At 40.9% G+C, this 16,125-nt stretch overlaps 1 protein-coding gene and 1 long non-coding RNA gene across 5 annotated transcripts in view; both read right to left on the bottom strand.

Moving 5' to 3' along the window:
• Nucleotides 1-12,488: 12,488 nt before the first annotated feature.
• The window catches only part of LOC135259941 (lysine-specific demethylase 4C-like), a 128,263-nt gene continuing 124,626 nt past the window's right edge, over nucleotides 12,489-16,125 (bottom strand). For 3 of the 4 annotated variants that reach the window (XM_064344906.1, XM_064344904.1, XM_064344902.1), the window contains exon 19: nucleotides 12,489-13,339. In XM_064344906.1, the coding sequence (XP_064200976.1) occupies nucleotides 13,166-13,339 (174 nt within the window). In that variant the 3' untranslated portion in view covers nucleotides 12,489-13,165. The remainder of the gene's footprint in view (nucleotides 13,340-16,125) is intronic. The other variant, XM_064344905.1, reaches the window with a different exon arrangement.
• On the bottom strand, nucleotides 14,244-16,124 carry LOC135259942 (uncharacterized). The gene is made up of 2 exons (XR_010331434.1): nucleotides 15,550-16,124; nucleotides 14,244-15,439 (listed from the first exon to the last, which is right to left on the bottom strand). It is a non-coding gene; the product is annotated as an uncharacterized LOC135259942 (long non-coding RNA).

Genomic DNA, 16,125 nt, shown 5'->3' with positions numbered 1-16,125 from the left:
GTTTACTGGTGGCCGAGCTATGCCAGTTGAACAGATGGTCTGACTGCTGTGTTATTCTGACTTTCTAAAACATTTTGAGGGACATGTTTTTTTCAAAGTTATTTACAGAAATGCCACTAAATTCCTTCAAGTTAACGAAGCAGGCTAAATGACAAAATTAGAGTACAATAAGGTTATGACAGTGCAGAATAAACAGCAAAGTTTCCAATCTACTGGACATACATTTGATGCAAAAGTACAGAGACAGTATCACATTTTCTGGTGTTCTGGCTCTGTACCCCAGCACATTCATTAAACATTAATAAGAGGTCAAAGTGCAGACTGTCAGCTTTAATTTGAGGTTATTTACATCCATATCAGGTGATTCTTGTAGGAATTACCGCCCTTTTTATACATGCACTTAATATGTACACTTGTTGTTTTGGAAAACAACCCCCCAACCATACAAATATATGGAATATTTGCAATATAAGGGGCAAAATTACAGCAAAATTTCAGGTAAGCAGCAATGGAATATTATATTTCTCTTTCGGCAAAAACTGAACTGTAGTTCAATTCGATTAAAAAGGACACCCTGATAGCCAGGCAAAAGAAAAGAATGAACTCCAAAGCTTAATTGGAAAAACAAACTTTTTACTTAAGAAATTAATCCCTTCATTTCCAGATTTTGATCTAAACCCCTCACTAAATCATTGTGGGCCAGTTTACTTCAGATGTATTGTATAGCATTGCAAAGACACATAGCCCTAAAATAAGAAGAAAATAACAGATATAAACTGACAGAATGAATGTGATTGTAAAGGAGTTTAAAACCCGTTTTGCAACTATACTATGGGTACCACTGTTCGTATGTGCATGCCATGAGTTATCAAATGCTCAAAAACAACAGAAGGTTGATATTCCATAATTTGCAGCTCTGTTCAAGGATGAAAAAGATATGAAAGGAAAGATATTGTACAAAATAAAAGATAAACATAAAAGAAAGAAAGCATTAATGACACACCATTCACTAGGATCACACTGACCAAATGTTCTATGTTCCCCCAAGTTTTCAAATAAAGTGACAGGAGCTTTCATTGCTTCTGACAATTTGGCCAGAGGCTAATTATTACATTATCTTTGGCAAAGTGCCCTTCCTTTCACTGTTATAGTTCTAATGAAATATTTCTAATGCCACATGCAAAAGTGCTCTTCCACATTCTCTTTTTTATCATTTATTTTCCCTTGGATGTTCGTATAGTGCAATTAGCTTGCAGTTTTATATTGAATATTTGCTTTATTTAGTATGAAATTAACAACAGTGATGGATTGTGCTGGTGAGAATTCTGAATGAAGCCTGTAAACAAAAGTAGCTCTGTTCAGTAGTTGTATCACATTATATTTAGTAGTACTAAAATGTTTTAATAGCCCTCTGTGCTGCTAATGATATTTCCTTCATTTTTACACACCATTGCACTGATATTGAATCCATTCATTTCTGTAATAGGGTTGAGGTCTACAGAGTATCATAACTGAATGTAACACATTTGACAGTTTGCTTTGTGATAATGAATTTACGCTCGGGCCCACCATCAATTCAGTGTCCAACAGAAATTGCGTTTCATTCTAGGACTTTCTTTCCTCAAACTTCAGCGATAACATTATAACATTGTGCTAAATAACCATTCGTCAGCTCTGAAAATGCATTAAAGCCGATAATGAATTCGCTTTGAGATGTTATGTGTGCTTTTGTAAAATTATTTCACTGATTATAAAGTTTTGAATGGTGTGAGTAGGCAATATTATAATAGCATAATATGATAACATGACTTGGTGATATTATAATAATATTACAAGAAATACAACTTCAGCCTACTTTGCCAACTGAATGATTATTTAAACACTATTAAGATTAGAAGCTCCTAAATTACTCCACTCTAATTAGCCAATTACCATTAGCCAGCATTTATGTGTGTTTAGTTGCCAATACGCCATAATATGATTTTCTTCTTGAAAATAAGCAAGACTAACACTAATAATAGAATTCACATAAATGTAAACCTCAGCCAATTTGACAGTCAAGGAAAATCATAAATAACTGATCAAAATGTGCATTAATTCACACACAAATGAAAGCTTCAAAGATGGGTGAGATATGGAGACGTAAGCACACGGCCATTTTCTTTTTACCATATTTTACCTTCGGATGTTACAGATCGCGGTGTTGAAACACGCGGCTCTGGGCCTCTCTTGTTTTCCTCCCTCTTTCGAACGGCGCAATCAATGCGAGTCGTAGAGCCGCGGGCCAGAGAGGAGCTCGCGTTCGCGAAAGCAGCGATGCAGGCAGCAGAGGCAGAATCCAATCTGATCCAGTCAATCAGGCACAGTGAGCGACGCCCTGCCCCTGACAGACAGACAGACAGGCGAGCCGCTCCGCCCTGTGCCGCGCCCCAACGTACCGCCGAAAGGCCCAGAAGCCGTCGTGCGGCACCACCGACACCGCCACGTCGCCGCCGGCGGGAAATCTGCCCGGTAACACCGCCGCTTTCAGAATTTTGTGTTTTTACGATAAACTGACACCACCCTTTTCTATCTCAGTCACAAGTTTCTTTTTTCTGTATAAAACTGGTAATACTTGGTTTGAATTTGTTAGTCTAAAAGTATTACACTGGGTTTTACACCGGGGAGAAACTAGGGATAATATAAATATTTCTATAATTTGAAATTAAAGCTTTTTGTGTTGAGTTTGCATATCCTGTCCGTGTCTGCATGGGTTTCCACCGGGCACTCCAGTTTCCTCCCACAGTCCACAGACATGCAGATAGGCTAACTGGAGACTCTAAATTGCCCATACAGATTGTAGGTATGAGTGTGTGAGTGAATGGTGTGTGTGCCCTGCGATAGATTGGCGACCTGTCCAGGGGGTGTATTCCTGCTCTTGCCCAATGCATGCTGGGACAGACTCCTGCACCCCCCGCAACACAGCTCAGGGCAAGCGGGTATAGATAATGGATGGATGGACGACATGCAGTTGGCTAATTCTGGTATTAGGTTTATTTATTTATTCATTTGCATCATTTAATTGACTTCAAGATGCTGTTTAAACAGAAGTTATAATTTTAGTTCCAGCAGTACATTTGGTAAGCTGAGAAGGTTTCTCATGGTAAAACTGCCTAATGTATGTTTTGTTGGATTTGCAATGTGGAGCCAGTGCTCATAAAATACAGCTGACAAAGTTGAGTTATGAATGAAAGATTCCATTGACTTCCTGTGGCTTACCAGAATGGAGACTGTTTTCTGAAAGCTGTGTTTGTACTTCGGGTAGCATTCACTATAAACACAGGATGAGCAAGCGCTGGGTTTAGACCAATTGCATGTTTTGGATGTAGCTTGATTCTGGAAAAGTATTACTCGTTTGTTACATGAGATGGGATTGGCAGGGGAAGGTAAGTCACTCCGTTAAATTACAGAGAGGTAATAGAAGAGATCTCAGTGACCACAAACGCTCAGGTCATTCAGAGATTTAACTTCTGCACCCTGTGGCCTCATGAAGTAGGAGACCAGATTTTTATGTTAATACTTGACATTTACATTTAAGCAGCATGGTACTTTTACGTGTCACATATCATTGCAAAGACGATTCTCTAAATACAACCAGATGCAAAAAAACACATGCCACAGTGTTTCAACATCCTTATCCACATGTAATGATGATCTATGAATTTGCTGATAAAACTATAATAAATGAGGTCACATAATTTTCTGTTACCATGTTATTGCCAATGTATGTGTGCACAGTTACACAGAATCTGCACTTTATATGCACTACCGGAGTCTGACTGTCTGAGGCAGCTGTAGAATCTCCTGGCTTAATACCACCACGTGGACAGTAACCACAGATCGTCTTTGCAGTTCCTTTGCTAAAAACATACAGTATGGTCGAAACGGGTATATGATCTTTGCTCCTCTAATACCTCAGAGCACTTAACAAACAATCACTTTCCTCTGTACATATCGATTCTGCCATGTCGAAGTTGTAAAGGTTAATGTAGCACGTATTGATTTGAATAAAGGGTTTTAACTTTGCTTTGCAGGGACTCGGTGTTCAATAAAGTGCCGCGGGGCCTGTTTACACCTTTGATCTAATCCACTGTCCGCTCTCTGCTTTAGCGGCTATGAGCTCGCCGCCTAGCATGCTAATATCAACGGTTCACAGTTCTGGATACGGAAAGGGGAAGCCCTGCTTAATTATATAGTGCATTTCATTATGCTAAATTAATTCAGCGGACAGTTTTATCCAGAGGGAGGCACACTATATGAGAACATAATTGCATTTACCCATGTCATATGAGCAACCATGCCACAAATAGTAAACATCGTTCTCAGACCAACCAAGTGTATGCGCAACCTGGGTACAGTGCTGATGCAAGCTAACTGTGCTACCCAAGAACCAAAATAGTAATTGCAAATACATGCACATAACATTTATATAACAGTTTCTTCGAGTTCACCCTAGTTACCTGTCTGCCTCAGTACCCGTTCTCTCCTCTGTGCCTGTCTGTCTCCTGTTGTTGAATTACTTCCAAACCGCATCTGGGCTGCATCCAAACACTCCAGTTTAATTTTACAACTATTCTGATTTTATTTTCCTTCTACTCTCTGTAAAGGCATTGAAAATAAAAGGTATATAATCTTAGTTGTAGAAGTGGGATTCCTTGAATAAAAAGTAGTGGTTGTGCAAAAGCTATGCTATGCTATGTGTGAGTTTCAATAAATAGCCAGCGAGCGCTTGGAAAGAACTAGCACACACAATAAAGGCTACTTTAAACAGGCCACAGGTTGCGTTGCACATTTGTTTATTCATGTTCCTAAAATCTCAGAGTAGAATTATGCTGAAAAATTGCGTGGCCTTGCAGAGGGAAGTGCGTTAAATAACGCTAAACCCATAACAGGAAGATTTACCAATCCAACGACAGCCACTTGGAAGCGAGTGTGTAAACACTGCTGTGGTGAATGGAGATCAGATATCATAGAACTCACCATGAAACAACTCTTTAAGCCATTACTAAGTAAACACAGCTGGTACTAAAACCCACTTTTTAAACCTTACTAAGCATTTCTTTCCTGATCAAACCAAGCCAGGAAATATTTGTTTATGTATTTTTTACATTTTTATTTATTTTTGCCGGCAACTGCACACATTGAACATTGGGCCAATGGATTTATAGAGTTTCCCTTTTCCTATTTATTCAAAGTTATAATAGGCAGAGATGGAAACCAGTTTTTTTTTTTAACTGACTTTCAAAAATACCTATTATTCAGCTCTTCCCCCAGAACACACACACACACACACACCACACACGCACCCACACGTGTACACACACACACACACACACACATATTTGACATCACAGTCACCAGACGGTAACTATTTAACTAAAGCACCATTTTTGCAAACAGAAAGAAATGCAAAGCAACACTGTTTGACATCTCTACTGTACGTTTGACAGATAAAAGACTGGCAGAGAAAGGATGTTGTGTCAGTCTGTCAATCTAGAGGAAAAACAGGTGTACTCGCACTTTTCAGGAAAGTAGTTTTATTTTTTTTAAAAACCTCTGACTGCCTGAGATATAACTGCATTCAATTAAAACAAACAAACAACATAGATATTCAATCTAAAACAAAGGTGTTCATGCATACTACACACAAGGAACAGATCAAAGCATTGAGTACTTCATGCATGTAGAGTTACAGTAATCAAATTGGCAAGTTGGAATGATCAACCCTATCGAATGGATGCCTTAGATGCAGCATATGTGCGCTTCCATATGGCTGCAGTGGTAGGGGGCGCACTAAAATCAGTTACTGAAACTCCACGTTCTATCGTTTGTCTAACTGGCTAATGGGTTCTCCCCAAAATTTGGTGACTTTGAAAAGATGAACAGTCACTAACACCACACGAGCACTCCTTCCAAAGATCCATCGCACTGGGTTGAATAACTGAATGGAGCTATTTGCTGACACTCAAAAATTGCAGGTAATGCTGTTTTTAAATGTATATATATATATATATACGACTAGGATTAATCCATGTCCTTGGAAAGAGGACCGTAATGCTGCACATCTTAAAACCTGCAACATGCACAAACTTTTAGTAGGAACAATGTGACTGTCAGCGCTAACAAAAAGGCATCCCTGTTCCGTTCTCTCTGACAGAATCTGGTAATTTAATGTGTCAGCAGACACTACAGTCTTCCCATAGCACCTCAGACAGTAATTATCTATCATTTGTTGGACAAAAATAAAATGCTCCTTAAATTTTCTAGCAGGCGCTACATATCTCAACACTAGGGCAAAAGTACCCAAAAAAACTTTCTCCCAGGGTAGACATGGTACTGATGATTTGCCGTGTGTAAAACAGAATCAACAGTGACCAAATTAATGAATTATTCTTATTGTGCTCTTACTGAAGAATGGAATTCTTATGGAACTGAATGTGGGAGCTTCGGTCTTGCATTCAGCAAACAGGAGGAGCATCGAAGTGACCAAGTTTACGTGCGGAAGTGTATTCATTTCAGTTACTGAAATGCGAGCCAAGAAAGTGAGTCAGGCAGACGGTACCATCTGCCTCGATCAAAATTAATTGCATAAAGTTTAATTCAATTCTGAATTCACAGAAAGACGTATGGAGGACCGAATCTTCTTACCTTTCCTACAAGAAAAGCCTCTTTCCTGCCTCTTCTTCTTCTTATTTTTTGTTTTTATTTGCTTGTTGAGTGGTGGAGGCCTGCAATGGGAACACGGGTAAGACGTGCCCCCCAGGACCAGAACCAGTTTGGGACCAGCAGACGAAACATCCCATCGTCAGGATGAAGTGATGAGATGTCGAGCGCTCGCTTGCTGAGAAAAGAGGGATGAGGAACACTAATCTATGGGACTCCCCTAAACTCCTGTGACACACACACACGCATACACACACACGCACGCACACACTCACGCACACACACACACACACACACACACACACACACACACACACACACACACGCACGCACGCACGCACGCACGCACACACTCACGCACACACACACACACACACACACACACACACACACACACAGGTGTTTCCACTAACATTTCTCTGTCTGGAAGGAGACAAGGCAGTAATTGCCCATCATTTAAAAAGATAAGAATGGACATGCTTAATGTTGTCTAGGTGCAAGGTGTGTTTTGCTTCAATGTTAATTTCAATTTGCATTAAGGCTAGTTACTGCTCTTAATTTAGTGGGGAAAAAAGGGGACCTTTCACAGAAATGTTTTACTGATAATTCTCAATAAATGGCTTTCAACCTGTGTGGTGCTCACCTGGATTCTTTCATTTATCATACATCTACACTGTTGTTATAGTGACCAACACCCAAAAACATATTTTTTCTTCTAACATTCCTTCAGAGAAGTCCAGTTCCGCAGAAGGACCGTGTTCCATGGATACGGCTGGGTTCCTCCTGAACTGAGGATTCAGGATATGACACGACGTGTTGACATCACTCTGAGGGTAAAGGGAGCTCAGATGATTCTCTTCCCCATCCTGGCCCTGCCTATATGTGAAGCCTGCAGCCGGTATCTTCTCATAAACACACAGGGAAGGGCCCGCTGTGTGTGTGTGTGCATGTGTGTTTGTGTGTATGTGTGTGTGAGTGCGAGTGTGTGTAAGAGAGAGAGAAAGTGAGAAAGAGAGAAAGAGATAGAGCATGAGAGAAATGAGAGGGGGAGAGGAAGCAAGAAAGGAATAGTTGGAAAGAGTGAGAGTGAGATGGAGAGAGGGCTGGATAAACAGCAAAAGAGATAAGGAGAGGCGAGATAAACAGAGAAAATGACAGAAAATAAATGAGAGAGAGACTGCAGAAAGAGAGAGGAAGAGAGAGGGAGAGAGAGAGACTGCATAGAGAGAGAGAGAGAGAGAGAGACTGCAGAGGGAATACGAGGCTTTGAGATAAGGCTCAAGTCTTGATTCTGCGGCTCAGGGCTGGGAGAGTAACCTCACTGCACAGCTTCATTCGCTGAGGACTATAAAGAAACACCATTTGTCGTTAGCAGTTGAACCTGTAATGTGCTTTACGGACCTATAGCTGCTGAGCGGAGTGGCCGTGTGAGATTTTTCTCAGCACTAATGGGTTTGTGGGGTGGGGTGCTGGGGGTGTGATGCTATCCTTAAAGAATCTGCCTTCGAGAGCCATCCTCAATTTGAATGCGTTTATCTTTTTCATATTTAAGTCAGGCTAAAGCACAGATGATGACAGATTATTTTAATCGGAACTCTCCTTCATTTTAGGAATTTCAATATCACGCCACAAAGCTCCACACAGAGTACCTTGCAGGTAATTACTGACTTATTTCAAAATTACTTCAATGACTTCAGTGTCAGTCAGTCAGTCTTCTCTACAGTTCTTTTTTGTGGCATTTTGTTGTATTTCATGTCTTTAGATTAGATTTAATAAAAAATAAAAAACATGGTTCTTGCTACTGCGATGGACCAATATTATGTGTACTCCATAAATGGCAAGCACGTACAACAGTACAATATTGTTACTGGGATACGGGCCCAAACAAGTGAAGAGCCAAGAATGAATTTGATGACTGTGGCTTGGGGTGTGTGAATGCAAGCAAGTTAAAAGTTCAGCTCAGAACAAGGCCTTTACGCAGGGAGCAGTTTGCGAAACCATTTCTCTGGTTCACATCCCAGATCCCAGACCGTGGAATGATCCGGAATTCCTGCTTTCACAAAAATAAATGGACTCTGAAGGTCGAGTTCAGTATTTCTCCTCTGCAGTTTGAAACGGTTTTAATCACAAGCCACCGATATCCTTGACCAGAGGAGTTATTTTCAAAAAAAAACCAAACCGTTTACTACAGACCTTTCCAAACAGGGCACGCCAGTTCAGCGGTCAAGGACCACCATGTCATCACATGACAACCATTACAAATATCCTGAGGGCCAAAAGTGAACGTTTTATGTCATGAATGCCTTCCACGAGTAAACATGGCCGTGGACATTTTACATTGGGTCAGGCATGAAAATGCATTTTCCGCGCACCGCATGACTGCCTTTCGATATGCACAGTCCGTGCGTCCGATTTCAGGAAATATGAAGGTTCCTCCGTTGCATTAACTTTCCTATTCTCTCTTGATACCTTATGTTAAAAGGGACACCCCATTTTTTTTGTGATCCGCCAATTGACACGCACCAGTGCGCTCCCCAGATTTCAAAAACATTTCCGATTTCACGGTCGTTCGCCCGTCCTGCTCGCGCTCGCACTTGGATGAGCGCGCCCCTCTCCCTCGGCTGACACAACCGTCCCAGCATGCAGTGCAGTCCGGGCGCTCCGCTGTTAGAACCTACCCGGACGCTCTTTCAGATCCGCTGGTTATTTTCACAGTCCATTTGATAATGTATTGATGAAAATAGCAAAAATGTTGCGGCAGAAAAATTGTATACCACTCACTGGAATAGTAGCCTATATAAATTTACCGGAATTCATACTTCTGACTGGGAATGGTAACACTTTTTCATTTTGTGGTTTAATGCTAGCAGTGGTTATTGTCAGCACTCTTGGTCCTATTTTCCTGGATGCAGGCTGCTCTCAATTAGTGCTCTTGCATCCAGGAATAATTTCCAACCATAACACACACTGCCATGTCAGTGCTATACCTACGCAGAAAAAAAAATCATGAACATTCATCCATCTATGGGGACAACCTCCTGATATCTTTGACAGCAGATAATCACGGAAAGCACACATGTATACGAGGCTGTAATGATTAGCATATTAATTAGTGCACTTAATCAACAAACAATTTGTGGAAGTTAATTAGGTCTTTTTTTAAACCTTAAATGCATAATTTGTTGATGAAAGAGTAATACTGGCAATACAAAAATATGAGTAAATCTATCAGTTTTTTTCTCTCAGTATGGTTCCTCATAATTGGTTAAAAAAATTATAGATTACAATCGTCTTTTAAAATGGATAATTATGAAATTGACTTGTGTATAACCACTTAATTACAATCCAAATAACTCCTACAATGTTTTTTAAAGCGTCACTATATTTGCGTCTATTCCTTTCACGCAACATAATCCATTAGACCACAGTGTACACAAAGTGACATATTTTTACCAGGCCTCTAACCTTTTTATTCAAATTCTCAAAGCAATCTAAGGGGACAACATTTACAACGCGTTTCTTGTTTGGACCTAATAATATGCATTACTCACCGAAACGTGTGCGTTCTGAATTTCTAACGCGTCTCTTCAGCGGGGCACTGAAGCGCAGCGGTACGCTGCGTTGTCTGTCGTGTATAAATGCCACGGCAACGTTCGGGACGGCCCGTGTTTGTTTCGGTTGCACTCACTGTCGCGGGAGAGTAACGTAGCGGTCCTCAACAGGTCAATTAACGCGACTCCTATGTGTTTTCTGATGGCTTTCAGCAGCAGTGGGCTTCGCCCGGCCATTTTCTCTCTCGTGCACCGTCCGAGCGGATTGCTTCTCGTTCTGTTTTCACACTTCGGTTGGGCTGTTTATTTTTTTTTGTCATGGTTCTTCTCACCGAGTTCCGCACAAAATGCCCCGTTCCCCCCGGCAACAAGCGCGGGCAGTTAAGAGAAACAACACCGCATTGGCTCGGGGCTGTCATTGGAAGCGCTTTGCACTCTCCTTAATTTTCTGTGTGCTCTGTAATCCCCGAACTAGCAAAGCACCTTTTCTCTACTCTACACCCCAGCTCTTAATAAAGGGTAATGAGGAACAGTTTATTGCTTGTGAATTTCAGCTTTATTTGTGGAATGCATGCTAGTGCAGTTGGCTATAGGGAAGCTAGTTTGAAAACCACTGAAACTCTGAAACTGTAGCAGATGAAACCATTATGCAACTATTACCTAGGACGTGTTTTGTAGTTACAGGTGTTTTTTTTATTAATAATGTGAGCTAATTATAGTGCTAGCGAGCTAACTTCTAATTATACATAATTCAGCTTATCTCAGTACCAATTAAAACATACATAATTAGCCTTTATTTCTTCAACTGCACACAACTCATTTTTAAAAATGTGTTTAATGATAGTGATTTAGCCAAAAATTAGGTGTCCAAAAATGTGTGATAATGCACAAAGTTCCTGCACAGAATTCGGGGGCATTACCTTTCTAGTTCAGTTCTCTAAATTCTAACCCCCTGTACATTTCATTCAGCAGCCCTGAAAACTCACCCCATTAAAACACTTGAATGATAAAACAACATTGATTTTCATACTTTTCAACATTTCACTTCATATCTCTCATGGTCTTTTCTGTATACCACTGAGGACAGTCACCTCCTTCTCTGGAGGCACATTAGAACTTTGAACCTATTACTCTCTGTAAAGTAATGCAGCAAAAGAACACCAAACATCCTTCTTTGCGGCGGATCGTTTACTTCTCATCCTACTATTATATAAAAATATCCCGCACAGTTAGCTGTATGAGAAAATGCCAAGCTGTAATACGCCTGCAGTGTATGTAAATGCATGAGAAAAAAAAAACAGTCACCATGAAACAGACATAAACCTAAGCTAGTTGCACTACTAGTTCGCATAAAATCCATGTATAATTGGTCACAATGCAATAGGTGTTCATGAGTGCAAGGCCTCCATGACCGGTGTTGTAGGTTCCTTCGTCCAGGCACGCGCTCGTAGCAAAGTTACCTGGCAGCCACACAATCTGTTTCAAAGGGTTCCGAGCCTCTCCAGGGAGCTCCCGGGCTTGTCAATCAGTCATCTTCAGTCTGTGACAGGGGACCAGAAAGCAAGGCCCACGATCCCTGGCAGTAGCGCGCGAAGCTGCGGGAGTGCTGTGGAAAGAAACTCAGCCAATGAAATCTTTATATTTATTCGGTAGAAAAAGGCAATTTCCTTCCGTCTATTCTGGAGTTCCGTTTCGAAAATGCAGTGATCCGTCCGCCATAACTTACTACAGCTATAGGCCTATGTGGCGTGACAAACTTTATTAGAACATTAACAGTTTTCATGTACTACTTTCTAACGTGGCACTGAAAAAGTGCAGTTCGCACGGGGAGATAACATAGCTTGCATATTTATTACTATTTGTAAATAATAATTGGTTATTAGGCCTGTACCTTTATATGTACATTTTTAGTGTGCACATAAAAAAGCTTCTAGGTCCATACACAGCACACCATGAATTTCGCTAGTTTGGAAACTTATTTGAATTTACATGGGCACTGGATTTTAAGATCACCTGTAGCCTACATTGCCGTTCAGTTTAGGCTGACTCATGCAATTATACAGAATTATATAGGGAATTATACCCAATTGAAACAAACTGTAGTCCACCGCAGGTAATCAGAGTATTTAATATGTAATGTGTGTAGCCTATTAATGTAAAAGTTGGATGGACTAGTGAAAAATGTGTAGAAAGTTTGGTGGGGGATGGCAATAACAAGCTCACAAGACGACAGAATAAAAGCCAACCAAGAGAATTTTAATTTTACATTTGCAGGGTTAGTCGACATTATGTTTAAAAAGGAAGCCCAAATAAATTATTAGAAAAGAGATTTCAATTCAATAATATAAATCTGATCCAATCCATTCAATACAGTAACCGTAGTAACTGCTTACAATTCACATATTAATGAATTCATTTAGAGGAAGGGAACACCCACGTATAATGCTGAACCGTGCAAGTTTGAAAGAAAACATCTCATAATATTATGAAAGGGAACCTTTGACCTCTAACCTTACAAGTAGCAACCGGACATTCAAAACGAAGCAGGGGTGGGTGAAAATCTAGGCATCTTAGACAAAAAAGAAAGAAATCCTGGAATATTTTAGTAATACAAAACATATTTTTGTGCCAATCAAACATTTTAAAAAAGATAATGAAACAAATATAGATGTATATATATTTTTTCCCTGACTAACGTGAAAGCAGTGGGGTGATCCATCTTAACAGGATATGCAGTATGCCACCAAACCTCAGGAAATCACAGTATAAACATTTTGCCTGAACAGCCCCCTCCCCCTCCCCCACCCCCCACCCCGTACCCCCTTCAATCTTCTGACATGTAGTGCATTCACCGTCTTAATGTTTGTGTTTATGTTTATTTCATTTTATTTATTCTTTTTTTGGAGTGTCTCTTATTTCCCTCTGGCGCTCCTGGGCTCGCAGGCGTTCTTGGCGGACGCCCGGCTGGTAGGCTCGGCCACATAGTCCTTCTGGAAGCGGGAGTTTGGGGTCCTCTGCCGCTTCTTCTCGCCCTCAATCATGGGGGCGTGGAAGGCGTCCTGGAACCTCATGCTGGAGGCCGTGGACTGGAGGGGGGAGGGGGGGGCGAAAGGGAAGGGACCAGTGTGTGAGCAGCCCAAAATTGCCCAAAATTCAGCACTTCCTTTTACCCTCTCAGACTGCGTGTTTCAATGGCAATGACTCATTCCCCTGCCTTAGAGAAGGACCTCAAAGGAAGTACTGATTGCTGAGTTACTGATTCATGACTGAATACTGAAATCATATATTCCAGTCATATCTGAATCTGTGACTGTATATATAAATACACACATACGCACACGCACATTGATGGGCAAAGTGGAATATCATAGAGCCGTCCTGATATTAGAGCTAATGAGCCAATTAGCTCAAATACTATGTTGAGCTCTACGAATGCCCACATTGTCTGTCAGAGCTATTTTTTGTTGTTTGCAGCCTCGTATAAAAAAAAGGAAAAGAAAATTAGTGTACAGTGATACTTATCATACACTCTTACGGTGGAAACTTAGCCCTATAACCCAAGAGCTACTGTTGAACAAGCAATTTAATAATAATCATGCCCTTAAAACTGCTCTCCTGAGATTACTTCCAGTTATTAAAATGATTGGATAACACTTTAGAATAGTATGGAGTAGTAACTCACGCTTACAAAGACATTAACAACTGCATTATACAGATTTAAAATTACACTGTTTATTTTTAATCCAACAAGGATACAATTTGGGAAATATGAGAACAAAGAAGAGGCCACGATTCACAAATTTAGATATTTGTGAATTTATTATGAATCAAATGTTATGTTTTGTCCCCTAACTTCCAGGGCTAACACCTCTCATATTTTTAATGTACTGTAAACTGAGAATGTTTTATGAAAATCAGACTTGAGTAAAAAGACTCAAACAGGCAGCGTCCTTTCATTTCCATTGTACTGCATTTTACCCGACTCAGCTGTTCGTTTACCTGGTTTGACTCATTTCCTCGAACTTAGAATACAATGCGAATAAAAAGCTGCATTTACGCCAACTTATGTCCCTGAACTTGATGCAGCTAATTAATAAGCGCGTAATTTACATGGGTTAGTAATTGACCGGGTCCACGAAACCACATGCCTCGAGGTTAAGAGACTCGCAGACTCGTTAATATATTTATGAACAGCCCTTTTAATTATTCACATCGTAAAGGTAAGTTGCGTTTTAAAAAATAAGGCGGAGTTATTTGTCTATTTCGCCGGTGTTGTTCTAACATTTGTACAGCCGGTTCGACTGAAACCCTCCAGGTCTGAAATTAGTGCTGAACAATAAATTCATTCACATTTTAAACTGCTGGGCTGTTAAAACAAACAGCCAGAAAAACACATAAAACTTTTCATTGCGCAAATGTAAAGTGCCACTTAACCATCTGTACACGCATAGATTTTTTTTTTTTTTTTTTTGGTCTTGTGTATAGTCCTCCAGTGTTTTCTTTCCTCAGCACTTCCCATCTCTGCTGAGCGAGGTGTGTGTTAAGAAAATAAAAAATAAATTAAGTGGATTTAAGAAAAAAAAAAAGAGATATTGAGTCTCATTACGTACAGAGACGTGGAATGTATCGGAAACTTGACTGGGCGTTCCCAGGCCGAATTCCGTGCTGTGGAAATCAACGCTCCGGGTTTGAAGAGCTCCTGTACCAGCTAATTTAATTGAACGTTTCACCGGCCTCACCTTTTTTTATGCACAAACTGCTCGAGTGTGCCCCTACCGCAGGCTTAAGAGAGGCGGCGGCGTAGCACGGCGCTCAGGTACTGCTTCAGTAAATATCCCGCTGTACAAACAGGATTGGGCGCTAAGGACTGTAAGCCGCGTAAGTCGCCGCGGATAAGTCGGCCGCCAAAGTCCTGCGAATGTCAAATGTAAATTTCGAGCGGGGTTTTCTCTATGGTTGACGGAGGCGACCACCTCGGCACGGTACACTGCCTTCCGCGCTAGCGGCTAATTAGCATTGCCACGACGTCGTCCACTGACATCAGGGGGCTGAGACTCGTTTTACACTTCAGGTGAACACAAGACCAAGCGGGCTCAACGGAACCCTAATCAGCAGCACAATTAACTGAACATATAACACGAGAAACGGTAATTACATGGATTGCCTGGAAACCACAGTGTCTTACACTATTTGTGTTGTTTTGCTTTATGAACTGTATTTTCTGTATATTTGTGTTAAGGACCCCCTTGGAAACGAGGTGGTTCATCTCAAGGGGTTTATCCTTCTAATAAATAACATGTAAAGGGAGAGTGACTGGCCAGTCAAATGGGGGAGAAAAAATCCTGCCGAATATATTTCCTAAAAAAGAAAGCACTGTAGGTAGATGCCACCGTTACTGACACAGTCCCCTGACAGAAAGGGACTGTGGGTAGGGCAGGAACTGTGTTGATATACGAGCAGGACTACAAACGGGTGTCATTACTGCACCCAACGGAAAACACGGGCCAGCAATGATGGGTCTGAGGGCGAACGGGAGGTCACTCGTTATCCACAGGCTCCCCGTTTATTTTGGTCAGTCGCAGAGCCAATGAAATGTCTCAACAGTGCAAAAACAAAAACCAGACCGTCACTCCATCGGGAAACATGACCAAATGCTTACCGTGACTGTAGCCTGTAGACAGAGCAAGCATTGTACCACATCCCTGGCTAGAAACTGCACGTAGCCAAGTTAGCTATGCACATTTCAATAGACGTTTTGGTAATAGTGTTCCCATTTGTGTGTCTGTGACCTTCCGTCTGTGATTTCATGAGAAATTTTTGAATTTTGAATTTCTTTCGAAGAAAAGAATAAATAAAAATTAGTTGAAAATTA

This window comes from Anguilla rostrata, chromosome 7, assembly GCF_018555375.3.
Source record: "Anguilla rostrata isolate EN2019 chromosome 7, ASM1855537v3, whole genome shotgun sequence".
NCBI lineage: Eukaryota > Metazoa > Chordata > Actinopteri > Anguilliformes > Anguillidae > Anguilla > Anguilla rostrata.
The sequence above is the reverse complement of the archived record's forward strand: the minus strand, read 5'-3'. Positions and strand labels throughout refer to the sequence as shown.